At 41.2% G+C, this 19,303-nt stretch overlaps 1 protein-coding gene across 1 annotated transcript in view; it reads left to right on the top strand.

The window, feature by feature from the left end:
- ARFGEF3 (ARFGEF family member 3) overlaps positions 1 to 19,303 on the top strand; it is a 115,446-nt gene that overhangs the window by 57,866 nt on the left and 38,277 nt on the right. Inside the window, exons 7-12 of the mRNA XM_077813112.1 lie at positions 302 to 344; positions 2,546 to 2,624; positions 7,562 to 7,666; positions 10,406 to 10,730; positions 14,223 to 14,335; positions 15,192 to 16,102. Coding sequence (XP_077669238.1) covers positions 302 to 344; positions 2,546 to 2,624; positions 7,562 to 7,666; positions 10,406 to 10,730; positions 14,223 to 14,335; positions 15,192 to 16,102 — 1,576 coding nt within the window. The remainder of the gene's footprint in view (positions 1 to 301; positions 345 to 2,545; positions 2,625 to 7,561; positions 7,667 to 10,405; positions 10,731 to 14,222; positions 14,336 to 15,191; positions 16,103 to 19,303) is intronic.

Here is a 19,303-nt window from a genome sequence, read left to right on the forward strand (position 1 = left end):
CAAAAGTTACTTAGGTACCTGGGGGTCTGCCCCAATGGCTTTCAATGGGACTTAGGTGTCTAAATCACTTTTGAAAATGGGACTTAAGCACATTTGAAAATTTCTCCTTCAAAATTAGTAAAGTAAGAAAAACAGGTATGACCGACACCCAAGGAAGTTGTGACTTTACACTTGCTTTTCTGACCTTAATCCCACACTAAGGCTTTTTAAGGTTAGGAACCGAGTACTTTAAAGTGCTGCATATACCTTCAGCACTATTCTTCCACCTATTCTAATTACAATGTTTCTTTTCCCTCAATAGACAACTGAAAACCATGAAGCCATGCAAGAGTTCAAGAGCCAAGGTATCTGTGCCACTTTATTTTATAGTGACTCTTTAAAATCTGATTTTCTTTCTCACTATTCCTTGTATTTGCCTACTGTTGCCAAGACACCCGGTTGCCATAGTGTTTACATCTTCTGCAGTCATGCTGCTCCTTTCATTTTCCACTGCTCACACCTTATTGGTATCACCCCACTCATTGTACAAGGGCTCTGGTTACTTTCAGAACTGAGAAGTGTCTGCAAAATCTTCTTGGCTGACAACACCTTTAATTATACCTTCATCTGCACCATGTGAATGGTGTTCCCTAGAGGAAAGCAATAACTAATTATTACAATATGCTGTCTCTGCAACTTAAGGGCTTCAGTGTTATGGGCAGGGTTAAAGTGAAGTGGGTTCCCTTCCAAAGTTTGAACAGTGTTCTAAGGACTTTTTCTTCAGAGATTAGGAGGGGTCTGGAGACAGACACACAATTTCTTACTTATTGGGCCAGCCGTGTTACATAACTAGCGGATAATTTTAATATTTTTGCAGGTCCTGACAGATAGCTCTGCTAAAAGGGGAGTGCTAATATGCTTCACCTTCATCATGCCACAGCATCAGTTAGTTTCCTAAGGTTTTTCCTAGGCCCTGTTGTTAGGGGGCTAATTCCTTCACCCACTTACTTCCCTGGTCCTTCTCATATGAACAGAAAGCAACAATACCCAAAGTCCAAAGGTGCAAACAATTCGATGTTTGTTGGGGTGAACTTCCAGCAAGCATGATTCCAGTTTCCTTCCTTATTGTCCCCCTTCCCAGCTCTGACACCACAGAGCCTGACCTGTGGCCCTGTTCCCATTCCTGCCCTTAGCTAAACATGATTCCAATTTCCCCACCCCCGTTCCCTGTTCCCATTTCCCCCCACACACACATCCCCTTCCTGATTGACTGCAGACTATATAGTAAAACTTGAGTTCTGCTTAGCTATACCTTAATCAATCATTTTACTGAAAATCCTAACCAAGCCTAACATATTGTAACATGATTATGTAACCAATTATATCCCACCACCTTAATTAGTTTACACCCAGCAAAATTAATTATACATCCAACAGGAACAATCACAGAACCAGACAAAGATTATACAGACAGACAATAGCAAAGTGGGAACTATAATGACAAAACAATACAGAAGTGAGGATTTCACATCCCAGCTATTGATAAGTGAGTTCTTGCCAGACAAGATGCTATCAAACTAAGTTTCCTTTTACATCTTCTAGGCACTTCCCTTTCTCTGGAGGCGATAGACATTATCAGGACAGGATTGTATTCGTAACAGCCCAATAGCACCTTATTTCAATGTGACTAGTTTGGAATGTGAGGATGTGACTGGTCACTTCCCAGCTTATGGCTGCCTCTGCTGCTTAGCCAAAGGCCTTAGCCTAAGAACAGGGCCTCAGACGGTCACAGTAAGAGAAGGACCTTACGCTGGCAGTCAGTGATTTTGATTCTTTCTTTTAGACCTCTATAACTAGCCAAGTGATAAGAATACACCTAAATTCTTAGAGTATAGGCCTTTACAGACAGGCCTGAATATCTGTATCCTAACACCTGTCTCCACTATATTCTCTGATCGCTAAAGTCTTTATTATTAGGCCCTGATCCCACAATTGGATCTGTGGGGGTGGACCCTTGTGCCCCATGTGGAGCCCACTGACTCCAATGAGACTCCACACAGGCATTACGTTCTGCCCACACAGTTCCATGTACAGGACTGGGGCCTTGGTTGTTACATAGATTTCTGGTGGTTGGAAGGAGCAGCACAGAGACCAACAATAGGAAAAGCCACCAAGATTTTAATAACCCTGATGAATTGTCTCTAGTCAGGTGCCATGCAGGAGGACTGGAGCCACTTGCTGTTTTTCTTCTTGTCTGAGTTGGAGGCATGGGCCCAAACCTCCATAAATGGATTTAAGCAATTAGTGTTCTCCTCCAAGTTAGTGATGCTACTTTTTCATTTTGTGGGTCACTCGCTCAGAAAGAGATTCTGTAGCAGAATCACTTTCCGTCCCACTACCTTCCCCACAGCATTCTTCTTGTGAATTCTGGTAGCCCATGGTCCACAGTTGAGAACTACAGACCCAAGTCACAGAAGCTGGGTGAGCTCTGAAAGATTGGGGAGGCGTGGTTGATGGTAAGCAAGCTAAGCATACATAATGCCACTTACCTTTGTCCTTTTTGGAGGTTCAACAGTAGAGTCCCTTTGCGACGATGTTGTGTCTGTCCTCACTGTGCTCTGTGAGAAGCTTCAAGCTGTCATAAAGTAAGTGGGTTATTTAACTATAATTCATATTTGTTACTGCAGATTTTCTTGTGGAATGTCACTTATGAGGGATCATGTTATCCTAGAATGAGGACAGTAAGGCAAACAATTCTTGCACTAAGTTAGTTGTCAGAGGTACCTCACCCTTTGTTGGATTGACACGTTATATTCATTTAGCCCACAATTGTGGTGAGAAATTGATTTATCACCCACATACACAGTTTTACTTTAAGGAAACTCCAGTAAGTGATAACAACCCTTATTGTAGATAGATTCTATATAGTAACAACACCTTTCAGGAAAATGCTTGCTTTTTTGCTATGCTGTGCATAATGAGCACATCCACAGAAGAGAGAGGGAGAAAGACGACAAATAGTATAGCAAGACTAAAATAATAGTCTCTTGGAAGGTGTTACTGGTATTCCGTAACCTAAATATTGTGAATATAATGACAAGTTTATCCAGGTAACTCTAATCATTTGCAAATGGTATGTTTTCTTTTGGACTACAACCACCATGTGTAGGATAATATTGCATTAAAATACCGTGATGTTATACATCTGAATATTGATCCAGATTCTCAGGTGGTTTTAAATGCACAGCTTCATTAAAGTCATGAAAGATGATATTCAAGTTTAAGTTGTTTATTTATCGTTGTTATTGTATTAGTGTGTTTTTTTAATAGAAGTCAATGGAGCTTTGCTGATTTGCATAAACTGAGGATCTGGCCCACTGATTCTTTAATATCTCTAATACTATTTTCCAAATTCCAGAGCATGTCTTAGTTGGAACAGAGACTGAATAAACTATCAAAAACATAATTACTGATTTACCCTCCCTGCAACCTTTCAATCAAAGAATTCAAAGCAGATTGCCAAGGCGATTATTATCCCTATTTTACACCGAGAAATTGAAGCACCTAGAGAAGGGACTTGCCCAAGGTCACACAATGAATCAGTGTCATAAGGCCAGATTCTGTGAATTACACATAGCCGTGCTTTTAGAGTGGCGCAGAGCCATACAGCTCTGGAAACACAGTCCCTTCTGGAGCTATCCAGGACTCTGGAGAAGTGCACACACTGCACCATTTCTTGAGGACTAAATGTAGCCAGTTTTCATTTAATGCATTATGAATTAACTGAAAAGCCCTCTGGATGTGATCCTACAGTTCTTACTCATATGAGTAGTCCTGGCTTGTGCAAGTAAATCCATAGACACGAGTGGGATTATGTAGGTGAGTATCAACTACCTACAGGAGTCAGGTTTGCAGAATCAGGCTTAATTTCCTAATATTAACCTTACTTAAGAATACGGTAGACTGAATTTTTTCAGAAAATGTTGTCATTTCGAAATTCCTTTGACTTCAGTGGGATCCACACATATGCAAGGTTCTGCCAGCCCTGTAGTTGCTTACAAAATCAGAACCTAAGGCCCTTATCCTGCAAAGACTTACTTATGTGCTGAACTTTACACACTGTGAGTACTCCCACTGAGAGAGGGAGCCTTGCAGTTGACTTCAGTAGAGTTAGGATTTCACCCACAATATATAAAGTTAAACTCATGTATAATTCTTCGTGAGATTGGGCTAAGAAGGGAAACCTGCACGTGGGTAACATGGTTCCTCTAGCAACCAATTTATGTATCCAAACATGCAAAATTCCAGAGTTTCACGTTTCAGTGCCATTATATGAATAGTTTGTAGAAAGCAACATTTTGTGGCCTCAGAATAGCCCACAATCTAATTGCAAGTACTCTGAAATAAATTGAATGAAAAAATCCTAGCTGTGGAATTTTAAGCCAAGCCCTGCTAACATTCTGCTAATTAATCAACCAGGAAAAAAACCCAAACTGTAAGAAAATAAGTTAATCAAAATGAAAAAGTAGCATAAACAATTTGGGGCAATTATTTCAGAGGTATAACTATGACAAACTAAAATCTTGGTGAAAATTTGAAAGGGAAGAAGTTATTTTTAATTAACAACACTGCCTCCATATCATTAAAACTAAGCTCTCTCTTGCTACTGCTCTTCTGCTTGGTTACAAAAGACTATGGCTTCAGTGAAAAGGAAAAAGGAGCTGTTAGAAGCTGTTTTACATGGTACAAAATTAAAGCACAAATTGGAGTGGACAAGTTTGTTAATGAGCAAAGAGGCATTGATCAGTGTGAGCAGTAGGAAACACACACAATTTCCCTGGATGTTCTGGAAATCACTTGAAGAGGGGGGCTGCATGCACATTTAGGGGGCGATAATTTAGGTTTGCAAAATTGTGTGCACAAAAATAATGTTTTCAGTTGTCCTAGGCACTTCACCCTCTGCAACAAACTGGAGTTTTGTCTGTGTGCTAATTATTTTTTATTAATGTCATCTGATAGGCATTGTCCACAAAAATATAACCATTTCAAATCACTGGGGGTGTAATACCAAAACTAAACTACTTAACAGGATCTCTCCTAAAAACTGTTGCCTTGAAAATAAATAAACTTCACAAAGGATCTTTCTTTCCTTTATCTGCAATTCCAGCTCCCCAGGAGACTGCACTGAATTAGAGCAGATTTTGTGCTTGTCTACAATATGCCTTAAAGAGATTAATAGAACCTAAAATATGGTCAATGAACCATGATTTACTGCAGTAATATATCCAGGTAGCACAGAAGCACTAACTGGTAATTCTGTACCTATTTTCTTAAGTGGGTCTTTTAATTAACAGAGAAACATAATGAAGGATTCTAATTAGTTCTGGAGGAAAACAAATGCAGCTGGCTTATTAAAAAAACTTACTGAAGTAATTATGTGGGAGGCTGGGAGTAGAAAGCTGTTCTTCCTTTCAGCCAATGGTGGTTTCTCCTCAGAAACAACCTGTCAGAGAGATTCACCCTGTGCAGCCTTTGGGTCACCAAGGTGAGGCTTTGGGTTATTAAACTGTCTGCTCTAATCTCCTAGCCTGATGATTACTTTAAAACACTGCTCTTAATTTCAAGCATATTGGTATTTGCTTGTGAGGGAGGTGAGGTGGAGGTGATGAAAGAGGGGTTAAGGGAGATGCATTCTAGTCATTATGGTTCCCGGTGCCCTGAAACAATTAAACCTGCTCTAGCAGGGTTATTAGCAGATGAGCATCACTGAGGTATACAGCAATACAGGATATTTGCTTACTGCAGATCAACTTCATCCTGGTGGGGAGATGTTTTTGTAATAAATAGACCTTGGAAAAAATTCAGAGGCAAGGGTATCTATGTGGATCAAAAATCCATGAATGCCATAAGTAACATGTTCTGTATATATTGGATTTATATGACTCTCATATGAAGTAATGTGGGAATGATCCATTTCTTATATGGCAGTCCATATCTTTATGAAACACATGCAAAGAAAGTAGGCCATCATTTTCAAACCATCCATAATATGGATTTAGGTATCTAGTTTTACGCCCTCAAGCTTCAAATTGTTGGCCAACAGACATATGAAAGACATATCTTTTCTACTTAAGGATAATTCATTTGGCAAGCCACACAAAATATATTCATCAAAAGAACCAGGAAGAAGCAAAGATGATGGATCAAGAGGAGTCCAGTCTCTATAGCTTTGCCTACTTTTTGTTTGTACCTCAGAAAATATGGTTTCATAGCCCTCACCTTATCAAAAACAATACTCCAAAAGGAGTGGAAAGCTCCCTGACTTGCTGAGTGAAAAACAGAATGTTAATCCTAATGAAAAAAAATTCTTTACATGGTGAAGCAACTTTAAACCTACCTATTGTTTGTACCTTGCAGTTAATTCTCAAAATATGCATAAGAACATATTCTGTTTGTGGTGTCCACAGATCCTTCCATATACTTTTCTTGGGACTCATCTTGGTATTAAGATTGTAGCTGACTAACCAGGAGTTCTCAAACTTCATTGCATCGCAACCCCCTTCTGACAACAAATGTTACTACAGGACTCCATGAGGGGGGAATGAAGCCTGAGCCCCTCCGCCCCGGTGGGGACCAAAGCTGAAGCCCGAGCCCCGCTGCCCAGGGCAGGGGGGAGCCAGAGCCAAAGCCCAAGGACTTCAGCCCTGGGCGGAGGAGGGCCTGTAGCCCAAGCCCCGCTGCCCAGGGCTGAAGCCTAAGCCTGTGCCCAAGCCCTGCTGCCCAGGACTGAAGCTGAAGCCAGCCCCGGACGATGGGGTTCGGGCTTCAGCTCTGGGCCCTAGCAAGTCTAACGCCAGCTGTGGTGACTCCATTAAAATGGGGTTGTGACCCACTTTGTGGTCCTGACCCACAGTTTGAGAAGTTGAAAACTAGATCCCCAAAAGTCACATTGACCCCAAAAGTCACACTGACGCCCAAGTCTAGCTTTCCTTATTTTGCGTTCTTTGCCATGATTTCTGTCATCAGAAGAACAGAAAAGGATGACAGCAAAAACGAGTGAAGAGGGGGAGAAGCAGAGAATGATAAAATATCTGTGTAATAATAAGAATGTTAGGCAGCTGCTGAGTGTTCTCAGGTTGCATAAAGAGACTGTAACAACTCTATTGGGGTTTGAAGAGGTTTCTGTTCATTTGTGCAAAAATCCCGTCTTCTTCTGTATTAAGTCAAATTTAGATAATGGCATCTGTCTTCTGTCTACTTTTTCTTTTCTTTTTTTTTAAGAGGACTTTTATTCCTCATTTCCTCGTCGTGAAATGGGACGAGCTAATCAACCTGTTGTTTTCTCTACTGCCTGCTTTTACTGAATGTCATTAAGTGCAAAGCAAATGGGATGCTAAAGAGAATCACACATTTGAAATCCATACCATTTTCAGGCAGATGCAAAATAACACTGCTATAAATTACAGAATAACATGCAGGTGAACTAATGCAGTTCTCCAAACAGAATAATAATAATGATGATAATAAAGTCTTAAAAATATTTGTTTTCATCGTTTTTGAACATTCTTTGTTTGTTTGTCAGTGAAAATCAGCAACTGCAGCTTCTCTACCTGGAATGTATTCTCTCAATGCTAAATAGTTCCTCTCCCAGCATGCACAATCACAGAGGATTCACTGACCTTATTTGGTGAGTACACATGTTTTGCACCTTCCTATGAAGAGAACTGGAGTTTAGATTTCCACCAATTAAATGTTTGGGGGTGGGGTTGGGGACCACCTGAGCAAACATAACACCCCCCCACACACACACACATGCACCAGATTTGACATTATAGAAGCCATGCCCAGCCCTCACTGGAAAGCTCATCATTAACACTTTGTTGGGTAATACAGGTTGCTGAGCACTGGGTCCCAGCTATAGGAGACCCTATAATAAATCTCATCATTATCATGGAATCCCAGTTATTTAGGCCTTGACAGGAATTCATTGATCACTTTGTGTATCTTTTTGCAACAGTGCAGGATTGAACTCTGCACTCCACATACAAGTTTTATTTAAATTCGACCGGAAGCGACTGGGCTCAGGAGTGGTACTTACGTAATAGGGAATAATCATTTGCAACACTAACTGAGTTACTGACCTGTGTTATGCAGGAGGGCAGATTAGATGATCCTAATTGTCCCTTCTGGCCTAAAAATCCAAGTCTAGTATATTCTTGAAGCCTCCAGGTTGATACCACCAAGATCCATTTTATCAAGTTATTCCCCTGTCTAATGGGCCTTACTGCAAGGTCCCCTCTTTTCAATTTCAGGCCATTAACTATTTTACTATATGGTGTGCCACCTGCTCAGATCACCTGAACTAATCCTTACCCCACTTTCTGACTGTGGCAATGCCCCTCTATACTATTTAGATGTTTGGCTCCCAAGAATGGTGTTAGAAATAAGGGAAAAGTGTAATTAACACAAAGTCTACCAGAGTCTGCGAAGCGCAGCAATGTCCAACCTGTGGCCTGCGAGGCTCTAAATCTCCCTTGAGGATGACTGTGTTGAGAAGCAAATGTGTATGTGCTTGTGAATTGAAAATGTGTTCCATGAGCTTACTGCACCCTGTGATTTTTAATAGAAGTGTTTGAATCAAACCCACCTCTGTGGGGAAAAGGTAGGGGCATGGCTTTTCCAGCTCCCTTCCACCACTTCTTCTGCAGCCCTAGGCACGGCTCTGGCAAGAGCCAGGGAAGTTCTAAATAGCAGCTGTCGCTTCCCCAATGCAGATGTTCAACGGCTACCCTGAGGACCACCTACTGCATCACAGGGTTGGAAGGACAGAGTACTTCTGGCTACTCCATTGCCTGCTCACTTGAGTGTTGGAGCCCTGCCCTGAGCAGGGTGGGAGCTTTCCTGGTGCTGTACGAGCCTAAGAGAGCGCCTAGCATGCGCATGCGCACATGCAAACCCAGGAGAGGGGAGAAGGAGCTGAGAACCTACAACTGGTTACAGCTTCCTGATTCTCTGCCCCAGTCCTGTCACAGGGTAAAGCAGGCTGATGACTACGCTCACTTGTCCCGGCTGCTGTACGGTCCATCAGGGACCATGTGCCAGCTGGGAATAGCCAGAGTGCAGTTCCAGCCACCCTTCCCTCTGCACCCCCGACATGCCCTCTGTGCCAGACGGTGAAGAGAGAGAGGCACAGGAGTCAGCTGTACTAGCTCTATGCCCATAGGGGACTTTCTCACCCTAGGGGAATCCCCAGCTGGGGGCTTGCTTGTGGTTTCTGCTCCTTTACTCCTTTTGGCCCTCAGGCTGAAAAGATTGGACAGCAAGAGTGTAGAGCTTCTTAATTTGTTAGTCTCTAAGGTGCCACAAGTATTCCTGTTCTTTTTGCGGATACAGACTAACACGGCTGCTACTCTGAAAACAGTCAGCTAGAGAAAGAAGACAGTAGAGGGTAGATAATCCTCCCCATTACAGATATGTGCAGTATTTATGTGCACCTGGTACTGAGGGCTAGAAGGCAACACTTTTAGTACGATGGCTGTGATGGATTGCAAAGAAGTGAGTCCTTAGAGAGAGGCTGGGGATGGGAATAACCAGTGTGTCTCAGAAAAATATACCATATCTGGTGCTGAAAAGTATGATGCATGCTTACGGTGTGGCAGTGTGGCACCTAATTACATCAAGTAGCGTCAAATGGCCCTTCCCATTGTGTGCTGTATCTATATTGTGTAATAGGTTTGGATCAGAGATTTAAGAAAGTAGCATAAATATGTTGCTTTAAGCTATTAATTCTCTGTGAGTATTTAAAAACAGTCATTAGAAGGGACTTGAATGGCAATGGGATACATACAGTCACTTTCGTTCTGGGTCACTGGTTTGAATCCAGCCTTGGCTGGCACTGGGCTAAAAGTCTTTACCAAGTCTTTATAATCCTGGACGAGTTCTCCCTGGATCCCATGTGCCCTTAAGGTGGCTGGGGCTGGATAGAGGCTCTCTCTCGTAACCAAATAATGGATCACCTGATGTGGGATTTGGAGCCACAGAGGAGAGTCACCTGATGGAGGGGGGCTAGAATTTTATCAAAGAAAGGCTCTTTTAACAGCTGTTTCGGTGGGAGATCAGACCATGAGAGGACTGACCAAAACCCAAAGGGCTCAGAGTGGTGAGGACGCAGAGAGGGTTTCGCATGCAGGTTTTGTCTGTGAGTAAAGTGTGATGGATTTCAAAACTCCTTTACAAAGTCTGTATGTCCCTGGCTTTCGTTGTCACGTGGTCCCTGAAAAAACAACAAAACCTGCATGCAAAACAGCTCCAGAGATACAGGAGAGTTGAGGTGTAGGGGTTGAAAAGGGTTGTAGGCTATTGTAAAGTTGTTTCTGGGAGATTTTTTTTTTCCTATTTCCACCTGTTCCTTTTTCTCTTTCCCCAGGAAGCAATTGTGTCCAGCCCTTGTAGTTATCCTGGGAAATCCAATCCATGACAAAACAATCACCTCTGCCCACAGTAGCATCTGTCTCGAGGCCGATTCACCCTCCTCAGGGGTCGCTGATCATGGCCGAGGGTCAGGTTGCTCCTCCACAGCACCCGCCCTCAGTGGCCCTGTTGCTCGGACCATATATTACATTGCGGCAGAACTGGTTCGATTGATTGGGTCAGTAGAATCCATGAAACCTGTGCTCCAGTCACTCTATCACCGTATGCTGCTGTATCCCCCACCCCAGCACCGAGTGGAGGCCATCAAGATCATGAAAGAGGTAAGAAAATTGAGACATGAATTCAAACAAAGTGCAGTGGAAGTAAACACTTGCTAATTGTTAAATTATAGTGAGGAGTGTGTAGACGTCCAGTATATGAGAGAGCCATGTGGACATAAAAATAATCCTCTCTGATCAGAGCTGTTACAGTCAAGGCTACTTTGCCAAATGTATTTAGGCTGACTAACACTTAATACTCCTTTCTGATCATATTTGCCTCAAATCCTACCAGCTGCCTTGGCAACACTGGAATTATTTGTGCTGTATTACTCTGTTGGGAGCAGGTCTTATGACTGAGGCATGACAGCCCTGATGGGTGATAGCAAGTAAAATGATTCTGTTCCCAAGTTCTCTGGCATCTTTTTCCACTCTCTTCTCTTGCTAAAAAGAGGCAGTCAGCCTGGCACTGTAATATTCAGAAAGCCAAGATGGGTATATCTTTTGATTCAGTGCCAGGTTTTTGAGGTGCAATAGGAAAGCTACGAGGTAGCTGTCAGCTTCTTGCAGAGCTATGCCAACTCCAGTCATTTCTCTAACCACTCTGGAAAGCATCTCAGGACCATAGACACTAGAACAGGAACATAAGAATGGCCATTCTGGGTCAGACCAATGGTCCATCTAGCCGAGTGCTCTCCCCTTGGGGGTTCCAGGACTAGCTGCTCCAAGAAGCAATCATTTACAGAGTCTGGACATTTTATATCTGCATCTTCTCCTGACGTGACACATACCCAGTCAATATGAGGATGGTTGAAATCCCCCATTATTACTGTACTTTCTATTTTTGTGTCCTCTCTCATCTCCCAGAGCATTTTCACCATCCTGGTCGGGTGGTCGGTAGTATATTTCTACTGCTATATCCTTATTATTCAATCATAGAAGTACTATCCATAGAGATTATATGATACAGTTTGATTCATTTAAGATTTTTACTGTACTTGATTCTATGCTTTCTTTCACATATAGTGCCACTCCCCCACCAGCATGACTTACTCTGTCATTCCTATATACTTTGTACCGTGGTATTACTGTGTCCCATTGATTATCATTATTCCACCAAGTTATTGTGATGCCTACTATATCAATATCCTCATTTAATACCAGGCACTTAAGTTCACCCATCTTAGTATTTAGACTTTTAGCATTTGTATACAAGCACTTATAACATTTGTCACTATTTAGCTGCCATTTTGTGATATAACTGAATGGTACTCTTTTTCATGTGACTGTTCTCTTCTTTATCAACTTCTATCCTCTTCTCTTTTCTAGAGAATCCCCGTTAATAGATCTTCCCTTAAGAGATGTCTCTGTCTGGATCATGTACTCCTCCACACCTGGCAGTTTTCCCTAGCCCTTAGCTTAAAAACTTCTCTATGACCATTTTAATTTTACATGCCAGTAATCTAGTTCCATTTTGGTTGATGTGGAGCCCATCCTTCCTGGATAGACTCCTCCTTTCCCATAAAGGTTCCCCAGTTCCTAATAAACCTAAATCCCTCCTCCATACACCATCGTCTCATCCATGCATTGAGACCCTGCAGTTCTGCCTGTCTAACTGGCCCAGTGGATGGAACAGGAAGCGTTTCAGAGAATGCTACCATGGCAGTCCTGGACATCAATCTCTTACCTAGCAGCCTCAATTTGGGCTCCAGGACGTCTCTCCTACCTTTCCCTATGTCATTTGTACCTATGTGTACCACAACCTCTGGCTCCTCCCCAATACTGCACATAAGCCTGTCTAGATGTCTCAAGAGACCCACAACCATCGCATCCAGCACGCAATTCACCATGCCATTCTCCTGATCATCATAAACCCAGCTATCTGTATTTCTAATGATCGAATCCCGCATTACTATTACCTGTCTCTTCCTAATAACTGGGAGAGCCACCAAGAATCAAAAAACTTCCATGGAGCTTCTTTGAGCTGTTGTTTAACTCCATGGAGCACCTTTGCTGGAATTGCACTTTGCTCTTTACTTTACAGTCTCCTTCACCTGTTGCATAACAACAGTCTCTACCTACGTTATAGTTAAAAACAATATAATACATTTCACCCTGAGGGCACTTTTATAGCTTAAGCACACAAAAAACAGGTTGTGTAGGAGTGAAGTCTTTCTAAACAGAACATACACAGTCACTAGGTTAGTCTTCAACTCATTGCCGTTCTGTGTGTTTGCCTTTCTTTGTGATTTAAATAACAACAAAATGTAAACCTCAACCTAAGCTTTTCCTGGGGCTTTGAATTATTGTTAAGATTTTATAACAGGCTCACCATCCCCAAACACCTCCTTGTGGCCTTTCGGATGGCCCTCTGACCGGGTTCCCTAGAAGCCCAAATAATGCCCATTATTGATTATAACTCGCAAATTCTCCACTCAATCATATTCCGCCCCTCTTGGAGGGGTAGAGGCATGTCTCTTCAGTCACGGTCTCTACACCGAAGGATGACAAACAAAGAATATCATAAACTCTCTCACCCCTGCGGTCTTATGACTTCAGTCTTCCTTCCTGTTCCTCTTGTTCCTTCATTCTATTCTCAGGACACTGACTCACAGGGCCACCACCCTTGAGTGTTGCTCCTTCCCAGGAACTAATCCATCCCTGTGGCTTTCCAAAATCCCCTTATTTCTGGCTCTAGACAGCTACTTCTCCTCCCTAGGACCATCTCTCCTTGACTACCCTCAACTCCCTGTTTTAACTTCCTCTGTCAGCCTACCACACCCTCTCCAGATGTACCAAATTAGGTCAATCACCTCCCCAAGTGTTCATTAGCTCCCTTTCCTAGGCAGATTTTCTTTACCAGCCCCACCCTAGGTAATGGACCAAATCTCCTTAAAGGTCCCAGTCAACCTGTAACAGGGTTCTTCAGGTCTGACACGTGTCCCATCCTCTTGTTCCCTCTCCCCAGAGAGGCACACTACCTCCACTTTTATCTCCTGATTGGAGTTAACAAGAGCCACCAGCTACCACTATGAATCAGCAGAAATTCTGCATTTTTATGGAAGATCCTAGCACCTAACAACTAGGTGACTCGGCAGAAGATCTCCTCCCGTACCCCCAACCCCCCAAATCTTGCGCTCCCTGTGCAGGATCCTCAATCTGTTATACTGTCAAAGATGTTTGCTTTATGATTAATCTTTGAATTGTCTCCTATGCAGTTTCTCTGCATTTACTTTTTGTCTATACAAAAGTACAAAATGAAATGTGAAATGTCAGTATTTTTAAAGCATTGTAAAGCATTCTGTATTTGATTCATAGTTCAATGTATGCAGTTTCCCCATGTCTTCCTCTTTGTTTAAAAAGAAAAGAGAGAAAGAAATGTAGCCTTAATAAATGAAATAAGATATATTTTTCTTTGATGTGACCCGTCCTTTGACAGTGTTAATAGCTCAGCTCCTCCTTGATCCGGATTACTCTGTAGAACAAAGACTCATTTATTTGAGCAGCATACTGTTTAGATAACCCTTGGGTAACTTGGATTTTCTTTTCTTTTAGATACTAGGTAGTCCACAACGGCTCCGTGATTTGGCAGGACCCTGCTCCTCTGAATCAGAATCCAGAAAGAGATCAATCTCGAAAAGGAAGTCCCATCTGGATCTTCTCAAACTGTATGCTTTATTTCCTTCTTTAGCATCTTCTCTTTTAGGTGTACACACTTGCGACAGTTGAGTAGCTACTGAAAAACCACCCTACCATGAACGTACACAAATGAGAACCATGTAAACTTCACTAGCATTTCTAACTAGGGAGGAACAGAGCTGTGAAAATGGAGGAGGAATAAAATGTAGTAAAAATTAGTTTCGTAGGACCAGATTTTCAAAGGTGTTTATGTAACTAAAGATACAGATAGTCACCTAGTGGAACTTTTTAAAACACCAAAGCACGTTAGGACCTAACTCCACTAAAATCCTAAATCCACCTAAATCCCTTTGAAAATCTGGCCATTAGGTCCTGACCCTGAAAAAAAAATGCACATGCTTAACTTTAAGCATGAGTAGTTCCATTAGATGTTAATGGGGCTGCTCACAAAATTAAAGTTAAGCACATACATAAGTGTTGCAGGATCAGGGCCTACAACAGGCCATTGTAGCTCTGAATACACAAGAAGAGCAGATCTGTTGTGTTAGAAGGTATCGTTTTGTATGGGTGCTTTTAAAAATAGAGATTCACTTTACATAATTTTAGTTTTAGATCTCTTGATTTGCCATTTTAAAATTGAAGTTAATTATTTGGGGATATTAACTTTTTAGTGTTTATTTATATATTTTTAAATTCAAGGTCACCTTTAAAGGAACATCAAAGTGGTGATTTGCCATGAACAGTCTTGAGCAGGACTATTCCACTGCCCTATTTTTCTGCTTATTATGAAAATTCATTATGTATGTTAGCAATATCAGTTTATTCTGGGAATCTGGTTAATCAACTAGAATAAACTTCATTTAATTTTTTATTTTGAAATTGTAGTATCATGGATGGGATGACTGAAGCTTGCATAAAAGGTGGTATTGAAGCATGTTATGCCTCCGTTTCTTGTGTCTGTGCCCTGCTCGGAGCATTAGATGAACTAAGCCAAGGGAAAGGCCTTAATGAGGAACAGGTCCACCTGCTACTCCGACGCCTGGAAGAATTGAGGGATGGGGCTGAGACAAGCCGAGACTCCATGGAGATCAACGATGCTGACTTTAGGTGGCAAAGGCGCATCCTGTCATCGGAACGTACCTCCTGGGAATCGAGAAATGAGAAGAGTCCTGACATTAGCATTAGTGTTACCACAGATACTGGTCAAACCACTTTGGAGGGAGATATGGGGCAGACTACTCCGGAGGATAATCCTGAAGATCAAAAAAACTCTCTGCAGTCTCCAGCTGGCCAAGACTTTAAAGAGATTGAGTGTAAAGAGCCAGAGTTGGAAACAACAGAGCAGCCAGATGTGGTTCAAAGGAGTCACACCATTGTTTATCCAGATATAACTAATTTCCTGTCGGTTGATTGCAGGACACGGTCCTATGGATCCAGATATAGTGAAAGTAACTTCAGCGTTGATGACCAAGATATTTCGAGGACTGAATTTGACTCTTGTGATCAATATTCCATGGCAGCAGAGAAAGACTCTGGGAGGTCAGATGTCTCCGATATAGGGTCTGATAACTGTTCCCTGGCTGACGAAGAGCAGACCTCAAGGGACTGTCCAGGTCATAGGTCCTTGCGTACTGCTGCTCTCTCTTTGAAATTATTGAAGAACCAAGAAGCAGACCAGCACAGTGCCCAGCTGTTTGTACAGTCCCTTGAAGCCCTTCTTCCTCGGCTTATAACACTCCATAGTATAGAGGAGGTGGATTCAGCGCTCCAGAATTTTTCATCGACCTTCTGCTCAGGTTTGAAAGCAGATATTTACTATGCAATCAACATGCAGTATGTTTGAAGATACTCTCTTCTAATAAGCAATCATAAAACACTTCTAGAATAGGCAGGCTGACGGTGTACCAAGCATATAAATGTTCCTTTAAACAAACTATTTTTCTTTGGAGTGAAACAAAATTATCCAAAATTTAATGAAGTCAGTGGGAGTCTTTCCATTGATTTTTAATAGATGGGTCCTAAATCAATAAAGGGAGGAGATAAACGTTGATGTGGTAGCTAAGTTTCCTGTTATATTGTACTGTACATCAAAAGAGCAGAGTGGGGTAAAACAACCTCTTCTGAGTAAGGAGAGTTTTGAATAGTGATAAAAGGGGCATGAACCCATCTCCTGTTTTAAAAACTGATTAAATATAGCTTGCAATGCACCTGCATTAGTATTAACAATTCAAAACCTCACAAAGAAGAAACCAAAGGTCTCACAGTAGTGAATTTTAAAAAGGGCATCTGTTCCTATTACTACTCAATATGTCACCTAAACAGACTCTCATCCCACAGCAAGTGCAAAATAGTCAAGGGCATGGGCATTAGAAGAGGTCAGATAGTTACACTTAACTTTTCAGGGTGAGGATCTTTGGGAGTTTGATCTTTGCAAATTAAACAAAAGATGACCAAGCGAAGTCTGAGTTTCTGTTGAAAATATACTTTAAGCTAGTATAAATATTTTCTATTTGTAAAGAGATTTCTTTATCCTGACAATGAGCCAACATACAAATGTTCATTAAAATATATATTTCTCTGTTTCTTAACTGATTTCACCACAACGACCTTTACCCTTGGTCCTCTTTTTCATTCATTTATTTATTCATTCAGTCAGTCAGTCTCTCTTGCACACACAAACTCAGAAATGATGCATTATATATCCTTAGCCCAAAGAACCTCACCCAATAATTTCTGCATCAAGCCCATACTTTCTGTTTGAGCTATAGAATCTCTTTTTTAGAAAGATATCTGGTCTTGACTTAGACTGCAAGTCATGGAGAATCCACCACACCCATAGCTAAGCTATCATGGTGGTTAATTACTCTCACTGTTAAAAAAAAATTCACCTTATTTCTAGTCTGATTTGGCCAAATATTAAAAAACAAAAACAAAAAAAAAAACCCACTCAACAAGTCATAAAAAGCTCCCAAGTGTTTTTTATGTGGGAAGAAGTATCCTAATATTTTCATGGATCCATGGTTGCATATTAGCAAGGAAAGTTGTTGTGTCCTCCCAACATCTGTGTGCAAGTCTCAGTTGATGATTCAGTGTTTAAAAGATCTGTTGCTGTTTTCTTTGTGAAGGACACAGGTGGAAAGCTTAGCTTCCGTAAAGAACCCCGTTACTAAGCAAAAGATCTGACCGATAGCTACAGTCACATACAGTTAAATCCATTAAGTGTGGATGTTAACAAGCTAACTTGTGAATTTTCAGTAAATCAGTGTTTCTACACAGAGAACCCCCATCCTACCTGCTTTGTTTCATTCATATTTTTTATTTTGCACTGGAACAATGCAATACAGTACTATTTATAATAGTGTCTTTCATACCAGCTATGTCCCAAAATACTTATACAATTATAGAATTGAAAAACAGCTGAGAGCACGAATTTGTGAGGTATAGAGAAGGTAGTACTGGTGTGTTTTCAGATGAGATTTGAAAAAAAAAGATGTAAAGTCAGCCAGGTAGAGAGATACAAGAAAGGTAAGAGTCAGAAATATGTCATTGGGAAATCTTATGATTGCAATTTTAATCTTTTTTTCCCCCCAGAAAAATCTTTCCCTATTTGTTGCTGGATCAAAACAGCGACAACAAAAACTAATAGCACTAAGTTGGGTGCTTGTTTATACAGTATAATTTAATACTTGATTAGCAAAAAGCTCTCGTCACACAATCTTGATTTAAGCAAAATATTAAATCTGTGTGGTATGACTTCTGTGACCTGTCTACACAATTAAATGAATTGTTGTCCACGTCCAGATAATGCATTAGTTTGTTATGGGTGAAGCTCTTTTTATAATTTAAAATTAGTAACCAATATTCCTTAAACGCAGACACAGCTATTTTCAGAACGGTACCAAGGAGTTAATTGTATCAAAGGAGACCTTGTTTGGATAATCAAGCAGCAATGTTCCCTCTAATTTTTGAGAAGCCATATGCGCAAAAAATTTCATCTGTGCAGATTTCTGTGTGCGCGGTGTTTCGCCATGTGCTCGGGGTTTAGGATCTGTGTGCACGCACTCACGCGCACAGCTTAGAGGGAACAGTGTCAAGCAGGATGGTTAGCACAGCTTATCAGTCATCTATCATATTCTGTTAGTGGCAGGGTTTTATGGTGTTTATGCCTTGCAAATAGTTCATGAATGCAGGCCTACACATTAGCTGCTAATTTCCTTTTTGAGGCTGAGCATCTGCTCAGTCCATTAAATGTATGTGAGGGAACTGCCACTTTCCCATGTTGTAGAGGAATCAGTAACTCTGGGGGCCAGATTTTCAAACACTTTGGGCACACAAATGTATACCTAATTTGCATGCATGCTTAGCCATTTTCATTTGCAATTTTGCAAATTATTGCACTTTTAATTGCAGTTACTGTGCACATCGGTTTGGTGTGCAATTTTGTGTGCATTTTATATGCAAAATTTTGTGCTAAGATAATTGTCCATATTTTCTTTAAAATATCTCTTTAATGCCTTATTCTTCTTTCATGTATCTATGTATCTTTTATAAGCTGACCTTCAGTAGCAAATCGATATATTGTAGCTGCAAGTTTCATTATCATAGTCTCAATCCACCAAAGCACTTAAACACACGCTTAACTTTAAACACATGGGTAGTTCCATTGCAATCACTGGGACTACTCATAGACTTAAAGTTAAGCGCATAGTGAAGTGTTTTGCCAAACTGGGGACTATTACAAGACAAGATAAAGATTTCTGCCAGGTGTGACCACAGGAATATCAAACAATCTCCCCCTCACAAGTAATATGGAAATCTTTGTGGACACAATACATGTCCAGTCCCATCACTCCTTTTCCACACACACCACTCTCTTAGACAGTTACTCATTTTTTAGACCCACCCATGAACAATTATTCACTTTCTAAATCCGCCCTCAAACAGTTATTCACCTTATCCACGCCCCCAAAGTGACGTCAATGGAAAGTCCAAGGAAG

This window comes from Eretmochelys imbricata, chromosome 3 (genome assembly GCF_965152235.1).
Source record: "Eretmochelys imbricata isolate rEreImb1 chromosome 3, rEreImb1.hap1, whole genome shotgun sequence".
Taxonomy (NCBI): Eukaryota; Metazoa; Chordata; order Testudines; family Cheloniidae; genus Eretmochelys; species Eretmochelys imbricata.